Source organism: Gasterosteus aculeatus, chromosome 3 (genome assembly GCF_964276395.1).
Source record: "Gasterosteus aculeatus chromosome 3, fGasAcu3.hap1.1, whole genome shotgun sequence".
Classification (NCBI taxonomy): Eukaryota; Metazoa; Chordata; class Actinopteri; order Perciformes; family Gasterosteidae; genus Gasterosteus; species Gasterosteus aculeatus.
In genome coordinates, this window is record NC_135690.1 from 10,970,930 (window position 1) to 10,989,526 (window position 18,597).

General features: G+C 45.4%; 3 protein-coding genes across 4 annotated transcripts; 2 read left to right on the forward strand and 1 right to left on the reverse strand.

Moving 5' to 3' along the window:
* On the forward strand, positions 1-9,579 carry LOC120815706 (angiopoietin-related protein 1). 2 transcript variants are annotated; one of them, XM_078099245.1, is made up of 5 exons: positions 1-175; positions 3,124-3,863; positions 4,707-4,900; positions 5,914-6,184; positions 6,796-9,415. In XM_078099245.1, the coding sequence occupies exons 2-5, from the start codon at positions 3,338-3,340 to the stop codon at positions 6,981-6,983; spliced, it is 1,179 nt and encodes a 392-aa protein (XP_077955371.1). In that variant the 5' UTR covers positions 1-175; positions 3,124-3,337; the 3' UTR covers positions 6,984-9,415. The 2 variants fall into 2 exon arrangements, with proteins under 2 accessions (XP_077955371.1, XP_040026543.2); XM_040170609.2 differs by having other exon boundaries at positions 2-175; positions 3,028-3,863; positions 6,796-9,579.
* Positions 9,580-11,529: 1,950 nt separating this feature from the next.
* Positions 11,530-16,031, forward strand: tada1 (transcriptional adaptor 1). Its single transcript, XM_040170621.2, has 8 exons — positions 11,530-12,043; positions 12,499-12,590; positions 12,685-12,750; positions 13,055-13,149; positions 13,313-13,528; positions 14,106-14,257; positions 14,371-14,527; positions 14,916-16,031. The coding sequence occupies exons 1-8, from the start codon at positions 11,970-11,972 to the stop codon at positions 15,066-15,068; spliced, it is 1,005 nt and encodes a 334-aa protein (XP_040026555.1). The 5' UTR covers positions 11,530-11,969; the 3' UTR covers positions 15,069-16,031.
* A 399-nt stretch (positions 16,032-16,430) lies between these two features.
* LOC120815715 (transcription factor Jun) lies at positions 16,431-18,597 on the reverse strand. Its single transcript, XM_078099246.1, has 2 exons — positions 18,356-18,597; positions 16,431-18,205 (listed from the first exon to the last, which is right to left on the reverse strand). The coding sequence occupies exons 1-2, from the start codon at positions 18,406-18,408 to the stop codon at positions 17,206-17,208; spliced, it is 1,053 nt and encodes a 350-aa protein (XP_077955372.1). The 5' UTR covers positions 18,409-18,597; the 3' UTR covers positions 16,431-17,205.

The window sequence follows — 18,597 nt, forward strand, 5'->3', positions numbered from 1 at the left end:
TGGGCCGTGTCTGCTCGTGCCAGTTGCATGCAGGCCTTCATTCTCAATGAGAGCAAAGACGGAAGGAGACTAAGAGGAGGAGAATGGAGAACACGAACCTGCATAGAAAACCCAATTGAAAAAGCGTACCAAGCCGGGTCTTACCTGAACCTCCTGACTGAACTCACTGACACAGGTAAGAGTTTTTATTTACATTTTTCCACATCCCTATAAAGGCATTCCATGAGATAAACTTTTCAAATGCCTGAAACTTCTCCTATTCATAATGAATTTAAAAAATGCAAATACAGAGAAAAGGAACATTGACAGACATTATAAATGGAAGCAGTGATCTAGACGTCCATGGTTCTTCTACAGAAGTATAGAGTGACAGAAATACTGTTATAAATGAAACATTTGCGCATTTTTAAAGTAAACAGTGTGATGATATTCATGCACAGTACAAAGCTCATACATCATGTCGACCCCTCAGCAGACAAAACTAATCGGTGCCACCATCAAAATAACTTTAGGCTCAGTCCTTAAAATGTGTTGCCACTACAAATCTTCCCTGGAAACTCTTTACTTCCTAAGGTTCAATAAGTTCAGGTTGTACATTGAAATGAAGCTGCAGAGAAATTAGATGACGCAAGCGTGGGTCTTCCTCGTGCTTTTTGAGGGTTCACATGTAGCAGAATAAAGGATCCTTACGATTCGCACGCAGTGGTACCGACTCTGTAATGGGAAAACCATCCGTGGCAAAGTTTGACCTCTCTTGTTACAAGGACTGCATTAATGTAGATGAGGTGGCTGCGTCTGGTCAGGTCTGGCTCGTGAGCACGGAGGAGGAGAAGAAAATGCCCTTTTGAATAAGTCAACATTAGAACACGGCTTCTGCGGCTGACTTGATGAGGACCAGCAGGGTGTGAATGACGGAGAGAAACCTGGTGGTTAGAACTGCCGTTGGGATCCAAACGTCTGGCTTGAGGAGCCTCTGTGTAAACACTGTCACTCCTGTCGGGCCGGGGCCTGTGAGATTCATATTGTGCGGTTGGAGACGTGCAGACGGGCCAATTGCTGACAGCGAGCTATTGAAGGGGATGACCGGTGATTATGGAAAGGCAGGGGAAAGAACTCCTTTGAGTAACAGTAACTGACCCACAGTGCCAAGCTGTTTCTGAGCTCCGACACATGGCCTGTTTTCCCTAAAGTGCCTTTTCCTTTACCTTCAGATGGTTTATTTAAGACAAATACTGTAGCTCCTTCCATTATCTTACAGACTGCGGCATAACTTTTGCGCTATTAAAGGTAAATGTTTGCTCAGACCCCATCATAAGTCATTGTGCTTTATGAAAACACGAAAACTCTTAGATATCCGCTTGGAAAAATGTTTTTCTACCCAGATAAAAGGAGTTCTGCTTGAGCAGCAGTTTGAATTTACTGCTGCGGGATCAGTACCATTAACTGCATGTGGTCAAAGACTCTACGGTGCAACTAAACATCAAGCGGAGACCACAGACATCATTCAAAGCTCCTGCTGTCTCTGTCTTGGACTCATTAAATCCTGCTTCTTTGGCTTCTGTTAAATCTCTGTTTTTGTTGAGCTCTGATATGAGGAGGTCCATCGGATGTTCCTGTCAGACGAGTATGATGAACGTTTCTTATATCCACGAGACTAGTTGGATTTGGCCCAAACTTGGCTCACATTAGCTCCACGGAGTGGGAACATGGGGCAGGGAATCTTTCACTTCACATTTTTGAAAGTCACCCACAACTCCCATCAGTTGTTGAAACCAATAAATCTCAAAACACCAGCTTTCCTTCTAGACATTGACTCCAGAATGCACTATTACACTCATACAAATACATTTGTTTTAATCCCAGCCAGATTCAAACTTTCCCTTTTAGCCAGCCAGGCAGAATTTGCTGAATGATGCATGAATCCTGGCAGCTGACACTGCCCTATCAAAGTGATTTAATCCCAATTTTCCTCTCAATATTTTCTTTTAACTTCATTTGTCAGACTGTGAGGTTTTCATCGTGGAAATTCTCCACACTCCAAGTCAGTGCGGATACTGAAAGACGATAGTGGAGGCTCATGGAAGGTCTGAGCCAGGAGATCCACAGAAATATTAAAAAACAGGTCCTAGTACTTGTCCGCACCCAGACACCTGATACAGATGTGGTGAGGCCCCTAATGAAAGAGAACCCATGAGGGAATGTATTGAAAGTCTGAGTTACTATAACAGATTTGTGGTGGATGTGTGGCCCTGTTCTTACTCCTCCACACGCGTACCGGAGGGGAAATCTTACAGGGGCTGGACTGTCTGTTGATATGTGAAACCTTTCACTTTACTGCTGTGATGCTCAGTTACTTCATGATTTAAGCACGATGCTTGAATTTCATCCGACTGGAAACTCTCTCTTGTGTTATGCGAACAGACGCACGTTGGCTTCTTTGGATTCGAGGATACAAGCAAACATCTAGTAGGAAACTGTACTTTGTAGGACCACATCATTATTAATTTGGAAAGTTTAGGCCTGGTTCCAAACACTGCAGACTTATGTTCATCACAACAAAGAAAGATGCATAGTGTGGTTTTTGTGGAGGTGGAGCTCAATGCTAACATTGGCATGCTAACTGGCAACTTTAACATGCTGATTTTTAGCAGGTATAATGTTGATTTTATTGACATTTCTTGATTTATTTGAATTTAGGCCCGAACACAAAAGAGCTGAATATGATGAGTTGTACGAAATCAAGCGTGAGGAGATTGCCAAAGTGATTACGGCTCTTTCGGAGGGGGCCCCAAATTTGCATGACAACGTTTAAAAGTATTGACGTTGTTCACTCATTACAAGAATGGTGGAACTACAGAGTGTCTTTTCCGTCCTGTTTCCTCCTTTTAAAGACTTTAGTAGAAACTTTCAGGCCAAAGATAACGCAGAGAAGTGGGAAAATATAGCTGATTTTTTTTATTATTTATTGACTATCAGTGTAATAAAGAATAACACCAACTTTTCATTTTTTTCTTCCTTTATCCATAGATCTCTAGCTTGTTTGTTGATAGAGAGAGGAGGAGCCATGGAAACCGGAATGTGGAGCGTAGTTATTCTGTTCTGTCTGTCTTTCTGTGGCCACAGCCAAGCCCTCACAAAGCACCCCGTCCTCTCCCGGATACGAAGGGCTCCGGAGGCCAAAGAAGAAAGTCGGAAGTGCTCCTACACCTTCCTGGTCCCCGAGCAGAAGATCACAGGACCCATCTGTGCCTCTCGCGGTTATTCAAACGACAAGGACCGGGTGACGCGCCTGGATGTGGCCGCCGTGCGCGACCTTCTGTCGAGGCAGCGTAGGGAGATGGAGACCCTGAAGTTAGTGGTGGACGTCGATGGCAACTTGGTGAACGAGATGAAGCTGATGAGGAAAGAGAGCAGGAACATGAACTCCAGAGTGACCCAGCTCTACATGCAACTGCTGCACGAGATCATCCGGAAGAGGGACAACTCCCTGGAGCTGGCCCAGCTGGAGACGCGCATCCTCAACGCCACCAGCGAGTCGCTGCGCCTGGGGTCCAGGTACAGGGAGCTGGAGGCCAAATACGCAGCTCTGTCCGCAGTGGTGAACAACCAGTCAGTTCTGATTGGAGCCTTGGAGGAGCGATGCATGCAGGTGTACAGCCGCAGGCACGACCAGCCGCCCTTGGGGCCTCCGCTTGTGCAGGTGGTGCCGGAGAACCTTCCTGTTACTGTGCCACGTTTCACCAACGAGATCCAGAGGGACAACACCCGGGGCTTTGCCCGGGAGAGGGGCTCTCGCTCCGGACCGTCACCCACGAGCGGCACCTTGGAAGCTCAGAAACCGCATCAAAACTTCAGCTCTGAAGGTGAGGGGATGAGTAGGTGGCGGGCGGAGGGGGGAGTCATCCATCCATCCGTTTTGCAGCTGAAACTCCGCTTAACAGAAAGAACCCAAACCAGGGTGGAAATAAAAATGTTGTAATGTCTCAACCGAGGCGGGGGACTTAAAGCAAAGAAAGACCTAACCAGTGCGATTTTGCTCATCGACAGTAATTCTTGACACATTCAGATTGCTCTTGCCCAAGAATAATAAAGTGTGTAGGATTTCAGTGCAGCCGTGTATGAAATGGATCCCTTACAAGACTGTTCCATTGCATGCGAAATGGAAATGAAACCCAGGTCGGCATGATAGGCTCCTGCAGACCACAAAGTAGAGGTGCTTATGGTAAAATTCTTCAGTCAATGGACTACACCGGTACATTATTTCATTACTAGCCAGGAGAATCACTGATACATGTGCTTTTGATTAAAACTCTTTCAACAAGAATGGTGAATTACCTTGAAAAGGGTTACTTAACTCAAAGGAAAGCAAATAATTCATTATTACGGTAAGGTGATTTAATTTTCCCGCAACCATCCGCCAACCTTCATAAAAGTGTTTTTCACTTTTTTTATAGCCGTCGTTCATACATTGAATTGAATTCCTTGTCATCTTTAAGGTGTTTCAGTGCTCCGGCAACAAAAAATGCCCGTCCAAGGCAAACATTTTTAGGAACAAACAAACAACAGTAACTGCACTGTTGCTTTGGACACATTAGCCTCAGACATTTTGGTGCTTTTTAGCAATTTCTGTTGGAAGTTAGAGGATTTATCAAACACTTCCTTGTCTTTCTAACCACCGGCCTCCTCCTCTTCCTCTTGTCTCTCAGGTCCGTTCAGAGACTGTCTTGCGGCGCAGGAAGCCGGCCACAGCACCAGCGGCATGTACCTGATCAGACCGGACGAAGCCGAGAGGCCCGTCCAGGCCTGGTGCGAACAGGATATAGACAACGGGGGCTGGACTGTGATCCAGAGCAGGAGAGACGGCTCTGTGAACTTCTTCAGGAACTGGGATAACTACAAGGTGGTGACATATGACACTTCCCCCGCCCTGTTTATTTAATTTATCTCCTTTCTCCTGAGCCGATGACCCGTCTAGGAGAACCATCTGGGTTCATTGGGACTATTATATATATATATATCCTGGACCGGAATCCTTGTGTTTTCACTTATTGTAGACTATAACGCCCCCTTCAGCGCCGAAATTCGCCGGAGGTAGTATGGTTTGAGATTCCCATTATGAAAAGTTGGATGAGAAGCTACTATGTTCCACAACTCAATCTACAGGCGTTTCTTTCCAAGAACCGCTCCTCCTATGGTGCCGTCCTACACCACGACATATAGACTCTCTCATCAACGAGATTCGGACGAGATGGAGTGTATCTCTTCTGGCAGCCTCGGCGATCCAGCGTTCCATTCGGCCCGGCTTGTGCATGTGTGTCTGGAAGCTAAATTGCTCTCTTCAACATTGATTTGCCTCTGCACTCTCCCACAAAGCCACCACATGCACACACACACACACACACACAGCATTGCAGCGTAGGCCGTGCAGAGAAACCCTACATCGTTCATCATCTGCTGGCTCAACCAGCTCAATCCAAAATCACAAACCTCAAACTCCTCTGCCCAGTGAAGTGTTCAGGGGAAACATGGCCAGATGTAGATTGCTCGCAGTTATTCAACACCAGCGCGCAGGCCGATTTCACCATTAACCACGATCCAAGAGCGCTTCTGGGTTTGAGCGATCGACCAGCAATCTGATGTTGGATGGGTATTTTCCTGCGTAAACTCAACATGTCTTTCGTACGAATGGGTATTGTTCTTTTCCCACAGATCTTTCTCTTGAAGTTTTGTATTTTGTCTTAAATACAGAACCACGACCAGAACGTCATCAAAAAGAAATTTCTCATTCGTTCTGTGACATGCGCTTTTATGTTCCCAAACAATTCTCACGTTTCTAAACTCCTCCGGCTACCACATGAAAGACTATGCTCATTACTTTCCTGTAACCTTCCTTTTAATCTTCCCTTCAATTAGAGCGGTTTTGGCAACATCGACGGAGAATACTGGCTCGGTCTGGAAGGCATCTACAACCTGGGGAGGCAGGGGGACTACAAGCTGCTGGTGGAGCTGGAGGACTGGATGGACAAGAAGGTCTACGCTCAGTACAGCAGCTTCCATCTAGAGCCTGAGAAAGAGGGTTACCGCCTGCGGCTGGGCACCTACCAGGGCAACGCCGGGGACTCCCTGAGCAGCCACAACGGCAAACAGTTCACTACTCTGGATCGGGACAAGGATGCATTCTCAGGTAGACCAACATGGGAGCCCTTTGGAGTGCGTGGTGGTTTTCTACTGAAGATTCAAACTTCTGTCATAGTATCAGATCTTGGAATTATTCGGTGCTCCATGTGATCTGAGTGGATAAAAATACGATACCCTCGCAATCTTTTGCTCACCTGAAGACTTGAACGCGGCACGATTCCATTTGCAAGCATCACCGATAACTTTTCCGTCCATTAATGTGGGCATGTAGAAATAAACATATTACAGCCTAGCACCAATATGGTCTCCATATCAAATTTGATGATTGATATTTGTATAAATCACACTTTTTCAATTATATTCATTAATGGTAGACCCCCCCCCCGCAGAGTTTTGCTTTTTAATGGCCGCAGCCACACCCTTTAAGCTTCGCTGCGTGTCTTCTTCACATTGGTGACGTCATGGAGACTACGTTCATATTTTATACAGTCTATAGTCTGCATCAAGGCGCAGAGGGCTACTGGCCAAATGTTTTAGGCCCTTGGAATGAGGCTTATTCTGGATATGCATGTTTTCTGAAGACAAAAGACATTTTCTCAGTGAAAATCACGTCCTCATACAGCTAATCATCCCCATCCTCGTCTCTCTCCACATCAGGTAACTGTGCCCATTTCCACAAAGGAGGCTGGTGGTACAACGCTTGTGGCCAAGCCAACCTTAACGGTGTCTGGTACACCGGAGGCGTTTACCGCAGCAAATTCCAAGATGGGATCTTCTGGGCGGACTACGGCGGAGGCTTCTACTCGCTGAAGTCTGTGCGTTTGCTGATCAGGCCCATAGACTGAGGAGATACCGCAAGCCAGGCTGGTCCAGGTGTAATTGTGGAGGCCCGGGAGCAAACTTGAACCTCATTCTGTTACTGTACGTGTAATCGGCAATTTGTTGATCCGAGACAACGCAGCGACACCGACAGAGATTAACATCCAGTTGCGACTTGATCTGCCTCCTGTTACAGATTTGAAGTCTGCGTGAAACGTTTTTCTCTTTATAGCATAATAGATACACTTTATGGGGCCACAATGACAGTTTAAAGTAAGCCATACCGCTCTTTTAATGATGAACTACATTTGATGTTGAAGGAATAATTAAGGCCATTTGTAGGTAAATGATGCTAGCTGTATATCTGATTAAGAGACCACAGTGTTTCCTCATTACTAAGTAACCCCGGGGAGATGAGGCACCACATCGGACACAGCTTCACTGCTATCGATGTCATTCAGAAGCTTTAGCTTAACAGGATCCAAATGCAGCTCTTCCTACCTCGCCAAGATAAACATGTGGGCTAAATGCTCATACATACATTTTGTTACTACCTATATGGATCTTTTTAGGCTCCATATCTATTTCCAGATCTGAAAAGAACCAACATTGTTTGATTACACAAAAACAGTCTCTCTCTGCACTCACAATGACCTTTCATACTGTATGTTAAACTACTTTTTGACCAGGAATGATCATTTATGTGTACAATTAACTTATCATAACAGTGAAAGGAGGCAGGATGTCCTGAGGGAACAGTAAACAATCCTACAGAAAATAGAACACATTTCCTCAACTGTGTAAATGGCATTCATCATTCTCAAAGTGTGCTTGCACATGTGGAAATGCTGTTGAATGTTTTTCTCATTTGGCTGATGATTCCATTTCAGTATAACTCGGGGGGGTAAAAAGAAGCTTTGCTTGACGAGAAAAAAAGATTAGTGTAATTAGAATTACATTGTGTTTGGAGTGTTTTCGAGCATAAAAAATATGCCGACCAAGCGTGTTGAGAGTTGTAGGCAATGGGACAGACAATGAGAAACACATTGCTGGAAGCCGGACAGAATAAAGAAAGAGAAAGACGGGAGAAAGGGGGAGGGGAGGGGAGGGGGATGAAGGAAGATGGAACTCAGCCAAATTTCCAAATTATTTCCCCCCCCCTCTTCCTTTTAAATACACAGAAATTGACATTCTTTCCACACGGAAAGTGCTTGAACTGTATGTTTTTGTAACATATCTTTTCATTGACAAAGTCACGGCTGCTCTCTGTAATCACCGGTATGGCAGGAAAGCGGCATCCTTTGGGGGAAACCATCCGAGAGGAGAGGGGAGCTTTTCTTCTTCTGTTTTTTTTTTTTTTTTTTTTACATGTGGGTCAGCTTTTAACAACAGTCTTTGGTCTCTCAACTGAAAATAGACCCTCATATTGTTCTGGTGTTCTTCAGACCACAAAGTCCCTCACACCCATTTCTCACAAAGTTTTTAGAGCAAACAAAGCAAAGCCAGGAGGCTGCTCCAACTGGACATGAAACATGTTTACGATCATGTAAAAAAAAAATAGCGGCTATAAAATTAAACTGTAATATAACCTGAGGCCATCGAGTCAAAATACTTGGTAGAACATAAGTGCACAACTTATATCCAGGATCACTTTGGAGTACATACTTTCTTTTGAATTTGAAGGAACTCCTTTCATGTGCCGTGCTGATTTACTGCTACGTCCTAATTCGTGCTTAACTTATAGTTTTTGGTACTTGTTCAGGTCATATGCCCATTCCGAACTCGTCTTGCGTTTGTGAGTCACGCAGATGAAATGTTGCTCTCTTTCCAGCAGACACTGTTAATCCACAGAAAGGGGCACAGCCGTATTTAACAGATGTTCTATTAAATGTGCGCAGCCTTGTGCTCTGTGTTGTCGGGAAAATGCCTCAAAGACACCGACGAATACATCGCAGAGGCGTCTCCTTTAAAGTGGTGACACGTTCTGTGGATGACAAGTCCCCAGTCCGGCTCTCAGCATGAGCTGCATGACTATTATCACTGTCTACTCTTTTAAACCTCAAACTTCCTTTATGGTAAATCAAGCTTTTGTTTTCTGAGGGTACTTTCATTTGGCTACATTCACTGCTGTTATTTAAAAAGAATAGTGGGATATTTTGGAAAATACGTTGTTTGACATAGAACTTGATTGAGAGTTAATACCCTCATATGCGGATTAAAGTGTTACTTTTGGGAAAGTGCACTTTAAAAAAAATGTTTGTACCAAAAGTCAAATGAAATCATTGGCCTCCCACTATTGCCTGGATGGTAAATATGAATAGGAAGTTTAGCAACTAAGTTAGCATTAAGACGCGGATTTGTTTTTTTCTTATCACCCCACCGGGACCTCTAAAAGTCCCAGTGTAACAAGCCACGTTTTGATTGTCTTACATCTACAGAAAATAAAAAGTAAAAATCACAAGTTGTTTCACAAGCAGTTACTTGAAGGCTGATCTGTCACTGCACCAATTTACTACAAATAAAACAGTCCAACCCGTAGAACCCCCTTAAAACAATTATTTTACAGTTCTTGTTTTTTAAGTGTTCAACAAAGCAAATAAAACATTTTGATGGTGAGCTTAAGAGCGTATGTTGGTGTTATTTTAACTTTGAGCCATGAAAAGCTTATGTACGGACTCTGGCGCTCTCTTCTAGGTGTTTTAATGAACGTTCTATAACTGTGTTTTGTGACATTGAGCCTAAAAAAAACCCTGAGAGTGTAGGTACGGGACGCTCCATCACCAGGAGCCCTAACCGTAGTCTTCCAACCACTCGGCCCACCACACACACACACACACACACTGAGCCCTTACATCTTACAGCCCCGTGAGCTCATGGAAACACACGACGAGCCCCAAAAAAACAAACTCCTGTGCAGCCAGACATCGGAAGAAAGAAGGTGACATCCTTGACTCTGGTGAGGGCACCGCATTCAGGGCCGAACCGCCTCGAATACCAGGCCGACAGCCTGGGGATGGCCGAGCGCCGCTACAGTGTGGTCCTCCGAGACCCACTTGAGGATTTACGGTGAAAGCCCTCTTTGTCACAAAGTGAAGCTTCGCTGTCTACGTGTTTTACCACCGGGATGGCACCAGGCTCGGAAGATTCGTGGAAGAGCCTGGCTCTGCTGCTGTTTGCTGAAAGACATCTGCTGTTGGGGGAATGTCCAGGAGAGGGACTCATTAGCCTTCAAACCAGTCAACCAGAAAGTCAACATGCAGGATGTGGCGCTGTTTTCTTTGAAAATAAGCACCATGACTCATTTTTGCCCAACGGTAAACAACTCCATTGCTCAGTCTGCTCCTACGTGCTCTTTTGATTTAAAGCTTAACAGACATTGGTTTAAAATGGAGGATCATTTGGAGGAATCTGGGAAGGCTCACTGAGCTGCAGACAGCTGAAGTTTCCACTCTCACATATTAGTTTAAAATGAACAGCAGAGGGATGCTTTGTTTAAAGCAGGAGAGCGCTGAGATTGTTCAAACTCAAATTCTTATTCTTTGTCTAAAGGAAGTTAGTCCAGGCACCTATTGAACTCAGAAATAAACAAACAAAGGAGCCTCATTGAGTTTTATCTATACGTATACTAACTGTTGAATACATCTATTAGTGCCAGAATTTCTGATTATTATCGTAGTTTGTGTGGTTGGTATGAAAAGCTTGTTTATTCTAGATTCAAACCGTGAAACCATTTATCAAATGGATCTCTTTTGTAAAGCGCCTGGAGAGACCAAACCAAAGGACCACTGAACTGATTCTGCAGCATAGTTAAAACTGTGAAAAACAAAAGGGGCTCCCCGCTCTAAACTGGCTCAGGAGAAGCGTGAGCCATAGTCATAAAGCACAGGAACCACAGAAATGTTTTACATCAGGCCCAGTGGAGAATAAAAAAGCACAGCAGTCGCTCCTATCTGGGGTTTTTTTTCTTCTTTCAGCTGCGGAGGAAATATAGTTAGAAAAGGATTTTTTGCACTATTGATTTTATCGATACTGAAATAAAGAAAGACTAAATTAAAGTCAGACGTAGAAATTGTAATACAAAAATTTGAGATGGAAAGATGGATATCAAATATTTACATCAATCAAAAAAGGGGTTGATGTCTTGATCTCTGTCTGGAGGGATGGTAATGGAAAGTCTAATTAAATTAGAGCCAGCCGGGGATGATTCATGTCTCATGGATTTCCGTGGTTAAAATGGAATGTGCCGCATGTTTATCTAAATCCGTTTTCACCAATTGTATTAAAACTACCCATATTCCAGCAGCTGGCATTTTATTGGAAGGAGGTTACAGAGGTCATTGAAAGTATATATCTGGAGTGAGTGAGTCCAAATACCCATTTTTAAGTTTACTGACGTCACCAGTAAAAAGTCTGAAGATCAACAAGAAAATAACAAATAAAATACATTTACAGGGAGGACATGTGAACTAGAATGTTTTATCACAGCTCAGTGCCCTCGGGATAAACTTTTTTCTCCACTGACATTTCTTACATTGATCAGACTTTGATATTGACTCAGTCACACTTTATCTAGAGAGCTCATGGAACCATACAAGCTGATGGCAGCAACAAAGCGGGGATTCCTTCTTAAAGACATCATTTAAATTATATTATGCTACCACCTAGTGGTCAAGTAATTTTAATAGGTTTCTGTGTGGATACCACAATAAAACAGGTAAAATAGGCAGTAGTTCGGATAGGTGGGTTGTCAGTGAAACTTTTATAACAACTTTAGTCTCACATAAAAACGCTTTTGTCTGGTCAAAGGACCTTACCATCTACCAGCTCCCATTCCTATTATGTACGCCTAAATATATTGATGAGTTATAGTTAAATGTATAGCTAATGCTAGGGAGAACACTCTTATGTAACCTCTCTTTATGTGCTTCAAAAAACCTGTACAACAACAACAAAAAAGCGTTAAACGTATGTGTCGCGGGATGATGACGTCGTTGTAGGACTCCATAAACGCCATGGCGGCTCATGCTAGCGAGCTTGAGATTGCGAAGAAAAATTTAACTGATGCAATTGGCGATAACGTCAAGCAGTAAGTTCAACGCTCTCTGTGTGTGTTTTTTATATGTGCCGTTTGTTCTCCGTTGTTTTTCTTAGTTTGCGGTTGAAATGCAAAGTAGTTCTGCCCTTAGCTAGCTCGTGGGGAGTAGCAGCTTGCTATCACTTGCTAATGTTTGCAGCATTTCCCCTCAGCAACAGTTATAGTCGATATTTATTTGCTTTTAGTCAGTACTTTTATGTGAGACATTTAAATATGGTGTTCTTATTTGTGACGTTAACGTTTTTGTAGGTTTGTGTAAATGTAGTTTAATTATACTTCGACTTATGACAGCGCTAAGAGAAAACTATCTAACTGTATTTAAAAGAGCGAGAAAGTGAGATGTAAAGAGACTGATTTTAAATGAAAGTCATGCAGTAAATGCATCTTAACTCCTGGAGTAAGGTGTGTGTGTGTTGTGATGTTTTCGGTTTGTTGTCTGCATGCAGTTACTGGGCAAACTTGAAGCTGTGGTTCAAACAAAAAATCAGCAAGGAGGAGTTTGACATCGAGGCTCGTCGTCTCTTGGCCCAGGAGAATGGTTAGTAAGCAAGCAAAGGATGCCTCAAGTTGAGTGATCGATGCTCTGTAAGGAAGTGCTGCTTATTTGTCTTTCTCTCATTCTCCTCCCACAGTCCATGTTCACAATGATTTTCTCCTGGCCATTCTCACACGCTGCCAAATCATTGTGTCCACACCAGGTGAAGTTCCTTAACGAACACATTGTTTCATGAGACTGCACATGAGCTTTTTTTGTGTCCATGCTATGTTTTTTTGAAATGCACAGTACCTTTTTTTAAAAATGAGTTAGTTTTAAAGTAATTCTATTGTCTTAAGGTATTGGAGAAGGGTTGTTTCAGACACGTTGATGTTGTTAAATTCCTTGATTTTAGTAATGTAACTTAATGATCAAAGACTGTATCACTCACTGTATATCAGCACATTTAACTAAAGGGACAATATGATCTGTTTTTATGTTTTTTGTGTTCTTCTACTGTCCTCCAGAGGGCGTAGGACCATTACAGTGGCAAGGCAGCTTAGCCTCAAAGCCTGGAAAACCAAAAGGAAAGAAGAAATGTTCCTCCAGACAAAAATTTGATGTAAGTACTTAACCTCGTATTTGTACCGGCAGAGGCTTGGTCAGTTAACAGAAACGCTGTTTAAAAAGGTCATAAGGTATGCGCTTAAGTAGTAGTAAGTGGTTGTAACGGTCGGGTGCAACAAAGTTCTATCTAAATCATTTGGACACTCGTATGTCTTCAGCATCGTTTCCAGCCACAGAACCCTCTGAGCGGCGCCCAGCCGTTCAGCCCCAGGGAGGTGGGAGGAGGTGAGGAGGAGGAGATGCGTCTCAGTGCCCACACTCTGTTGCTGCCCACGCGAGGCCAGCTGGAGGCGCGCATGATGGTGACGGCCTTTGAGCTGAACCTGGACAACATAACAGACGATGCCGTCAGCAGCATGATCTACGCTGTGGAGGTGTGTAGAAGCTGTCCGCACCGAAATGTTAAGTCAAGTCCACCGGTTATTACAAGATTAAATTGTACAATTGTAAACATGAAAAAGGAGGTACAGACCCCGCCGCCGTTCACTGAGAGGGAAGACACTGGCTTCGCTCTACTCTGGAAGCAAGTTGCCATCATGTACTGTTACTTAGTGGATTTCACATACAAGGTTGTACTAATCACAAGGTCTTGTAATCTAGCAGAATGTGTACGACAGAACGTGTTGCGTACTCTGTTCCGTCGCTTTGTTCTGGAAATTCGTACAAATTGTATTCTGTTCTCAAAACAAAAAATTAATTTCTGTTGGCCGTGGTCTTTTAATGATCACTGATTATGGTCCAGATATTTTAGCCTCCTAGCTTGCAACGCAATGAAAAAATAAGATTGTGCTGGTACTTTTTAACATGGTTGTTTCATTGTAGAACTTGACATTTCCTTAATTCGATTGACAAATGGGGAGATATTTTTGTACGGCTCGTTAATCGTGACTGACCGCATTGCTTAACCAGGCGATTGTGACAAGCCTGACGTGCCGTTCTGATTTATTGCAGCACCACTTGAAAGACGTCCTGACTGCTGTCATCACCCGGAGGAAGGCTTATAGGTTACGAGATGGTCGATTCCCGTACGCCTTTGGCAGCGATGTGACGCCGCAGCCGTATCTAAAAAACAGCCTTGCCGCTTACCACAGTGTTACTGAATGGTAGGGACGACCGTGTTAGCTCTTAGGTCAGGTTTCTGCTGCTGGTATTAAAAGGTAGTTGTAGTACAGGGCGCGTCGTTCAGTCCATACTAATTTTGACTTCTTATTTTCAGTCCCCCTCCAAGTGCTTCCTTCGCCACTGGCCCGCCACCTCAAGTGTCACCCGATGAGGCAGAGCAACAAGCTGTACACTTATTGGCTTGTTCTGCTGGTTCTCTCCCTGCTCCCCTCCCTCCAATAAACATGTTTGACCTCCTGGAGGCTTTACAGGTAAGAGACGGGTGTTCACAAACGTTCTCGGCCCTTGGGGCCAAATTCGCCTTCAAAAAGACAGATTTGATCCTTTTATCAAAAACTAAAACCGTTGTCACCTTTTTTATGAGTGTGTACTTAATGCTTAATTACTGAGAAAATGATTGTATTTATCCTTAACATACACAACACTGCCATTAATCCACACTGAATGCATTCATCATTAGTGGTAGATGTTTCAGCTATTTCAATGTATTTCAATTTAAATGTTCTCATTGATCGTACTGGTGAAGCAGACCTCAATGTTTATTACTAAATTTGTTCAAATACGTTATTCCTGTCTGCCCTTTTCTACACAAGCGGTTTGCATGGTTACATGTCTCCCTGAAACACTTGTCTCATGTAGGTCCACCACGGTGTGATGCCCTCCCACACTATGTACGCCCTGAACATGGAGCGCATCCTGTCACGGCTTTGGCACCCCAGCCACGAAGAACTGGAGCAGGACCACGTCCACCGGCAGCGCCTCGCCGCCAAGGAGGGCCTGCTCGTCAGCTGAGAACCTCTGATGTAACTGCACGTGAACCGGGGGAACCTAATGCAAAGACAACCCCAAACATGGACGTGCACGGGGGACAGTGTGTCGTGAATTCCTTTTTTCATAATACTTGGAACCGCACCTCCCTGTTGCACAAAGCGCTAGCGCCCGAGTCGTGCAAGATTAAACTGAATCGTTAGACATTGGACACAGAGCGGGAAGTCTGTCGCCGCCCACCTGCCAGAAGCTGGAAAATTGTTATTATTTTGGCCGTCAACCGACCATCATTGGACTGTTGATGGTCAAACTGTTTAGTGTTTTTCTTCTTTTCTTAAAATGTTGAAGGTATTTCATTTTAGGCAATAACAGCGGGTGGAGCACTGGACAGAAAAAGTAAGTACCTATTTGGCCAGGTTGCATCAGTGTTTTGGTGTCTGATATGCATCGCAACTATTCAAATATGTCCTTTAAAAAAAATACACCGAACAGTCTTTATCAAATGTGTCTAACTAAACATTACACACCGGCCTTTTGGTTCATCGGTCCTTGTCTCGGGTGGAGGCTGGGGGCAGCGTAGAGGTCATCAAGCTTGATTCACGAATAAAATGGATAAAGATTGATTTGAGAAATTGTCAACCTTCAATCGCTGTCCGCACATGGTCCTGAGGGTAAAGGTGGGTTTACGGTGGGTGCAGGGTCCTTTTGAAATGTGCCGGACAGCTGCCTCCTGTGTCGTCACGCCCCTCGTGAACATGCCTCGGATCTGCCTCCGACGTATCCCTGAAACATTTACTGCATTCTGTCGCGTTCAAAGACCAGCCAGAATTCGTCAGTGTTGGTGGTCTGCAATGTGTGTAACCTAAAGCCTTTGTGTGTCGGTGCAATATCTATATGTAGCATTTTGTTCAGGCTAAAATGTGTGTTTTCCCACACAAGCCCCTTTTGTCTATTACAGTTTTGAAAATAAATATTTTTTCCACGGTACAAGTTTATCAATTGAGAATATGTTCACATCAATCTTTATTGCTCGTGTACCTCAACACACGCCCAAAGTGTGTAAACAGATCTGCTGGCGGCTCGCAGGTTTCCCCTGTAGGTTGTCACCAGCTGTAGTGGGAGGACCGTGACTCACGCGCCGTCCCAGTGCGCACTGTGGACCTCGCGCCATATTTGGCCGCCTGCTGCTCACTTCCGACACCTCGCCGTCCAATCAGCGGCCGCGCGGATCCAGCGACCATTACGAGCGCGACACACGTCCACTGGTGACTCACCATCCCGCCCGCCTCCCAGTCCCTCAATAACAAACCCGTGAGCGCTACACGACCGTGTTCGACGATCGATTATTCAGGAGAGAGAAGAGAAAAATAAATACGTACACACAACGCGTGTCCAACATTTTTATTTGATCATATTTACAGTTCGGAAGTGCTCAAAAGACATACAAATATTAAAAAGTGTTACTTCGGGTCTATATCAAAGTTGTATGAACAAAAAGGGGGTTAAGAAAGTAAGGCAGGTTATGTCAGGGAACGCTACGCGCGCGCGCGCACACACACACACCAATAAGAGTCCTCGCGTAAAGGTGTGATTCGTGTTGTTAGTGTCAGTCTGGTCATGCTGTGTAGTCGCTGGTGGGATACTCAGTGCTTGAAGTATTTATGCATAATTGCTACTTGACAACGGGGGGGTGTTGCAGGGAAACGCCTCGTTCACTGTGGTTTTTTTTTGTCAATTTGCAATCTGATCACACACATGCGCTGTCACACAGCAAGGCTTCCTGGGACGACATATTAGCTTTAGGTATAAACACCATGCTACATTTTTTTGAATGAATGCATGTTGTAGTTTTTAGTGGAGGGGGAGGAACATTAAGAACAAAAAGAAATCTTAAGCCACACCAGAGGGGTATATGAAGCGAATGCGGCCCCTGTGCTTTGTCCGTCCGTCGGGTGGCCTCTGCTCTGTAATAATTCATCGCACTGAGCAATTACAAGTATCTCATCAGTGTCCATTCTTGCTATTTGTCTGCAGAAACTTAGTGGATTTCAGTCTGGGCGGACCGTTTGGTGGATAATGTCACAGAGACGCAGGGGCTCCCCTGCATGGCTCAATTTGGTCCACAAGAAATGTCCCTTGTTGTTTGTATACCCATGTTGGTCTAATAAGGTTGGAGCTGCTGCGTCAAAATGAGCTGGCAGCCGCTGTTAACGTGGTCCATGACCTTCTGCTTGAGCAGCGCCAGCTCGTCCCGCAGGACGTTGGCGGAGGAAACCAACTCCGTGTTTTGGCATTTCAGGTTTTTCACCCGGTCCTCCAGCCGGGAGATCCTCTCCAGCTTCCTTTTCCGGCACTTCGACGCGGCCACCCTGTTCCTCATGCGCTTCCTCTCCGCTTTGATTCGCTCCTGCTTCTCCATGTTGATGGGGGAGAGCGGCGGGGTGTCGCCGGACATCTCGGGCACCGTCTGCGGCTCCTCTTTCAGCGCGTGTAGCCGCGAGTGCTGCGCCGCCGCCGCCGCCAGGTGGTCCATGTTGCTGTGGGGCGGCTGCGGGCCGGACGCGTAGCCCATCGGCGGGTTCCTCTCGCCGGCCGGTGCGCACGCGGAACCCGCGGCGCGGCCAAAAGCGCCCAGGTTGGTGTACGCCGGCGGGTCGGTGCGCGCCGTGCAGCTGAAGGGAATCCCGTCGCTCTCGGACGCGGCGGGGCCGGATCCCATGCCGCCGCTCGCGCCCGTCTGTGCGTCACCGTGGGCGGCGGCGGAGGAGGAGGAGGAAGAGGCGGAGGCGGCGGAGGGGGGCTGCTGGTGGTAGTGGAGCTCCGCCAGGGCCCTCACGAAGCCTTCCGCGAAGCCCTCCTGCTCGTCGGTGATGTTCTTGGGGCAGACGAACTGGGTCGGGGTGGGAGTCGTCAGCCCGGTGCAGGACTGGATGATCAGTCGCTCGAGTTCGGGCGAGGCGAGCTTCAGCAAGCCGACGTCTGGGGACGTGAGGATGTCCAGGGCCTTGGCGCTCAGCTGGGGCTTGAAGTGTTTCGGGTCGTTGAGGTTGAGCGTCATGGTCTGCTTGAGGGTTTTGGGGTTGAACCCATACACCGTCGGCCCGTCGTGCTGAGAGCCGGAGCCGTTCACGGCTTCGTCGTAAAACGTCGCTTCCATTTTTCTGGACATAAAAGTTTTTAAATCACCTTGAATGAGCTCTGTTCTCCTTTTCTGTTATTGCGACAAACCAACAAAAACACATGTGCTCTGCGCCTCCCTGGATCGCGACTGTCTTGTGATAGAATCCGCCTATTGTTGAAGTTCAACTCACTTGACAACTTCGCGTCCCGAGAAAACTTTTCTTTTGGTTTGCGGCGTGATCATCAACGAAAACCGCCTTTTCTTCGCCCTTCGCCGGTTCCTCGGTGTTTTTCACGCTTAAAGTTTCCGCTTCGACGGATCCTCCTTCACCCCCCCCAAAAAAAAATCCGAATCCGGGTCCGAACGGGGATAATACTTTCTATCACTTCCAACGTGGAGACGAACTTTATCCACCTCTAAGCTGCAGCTCTA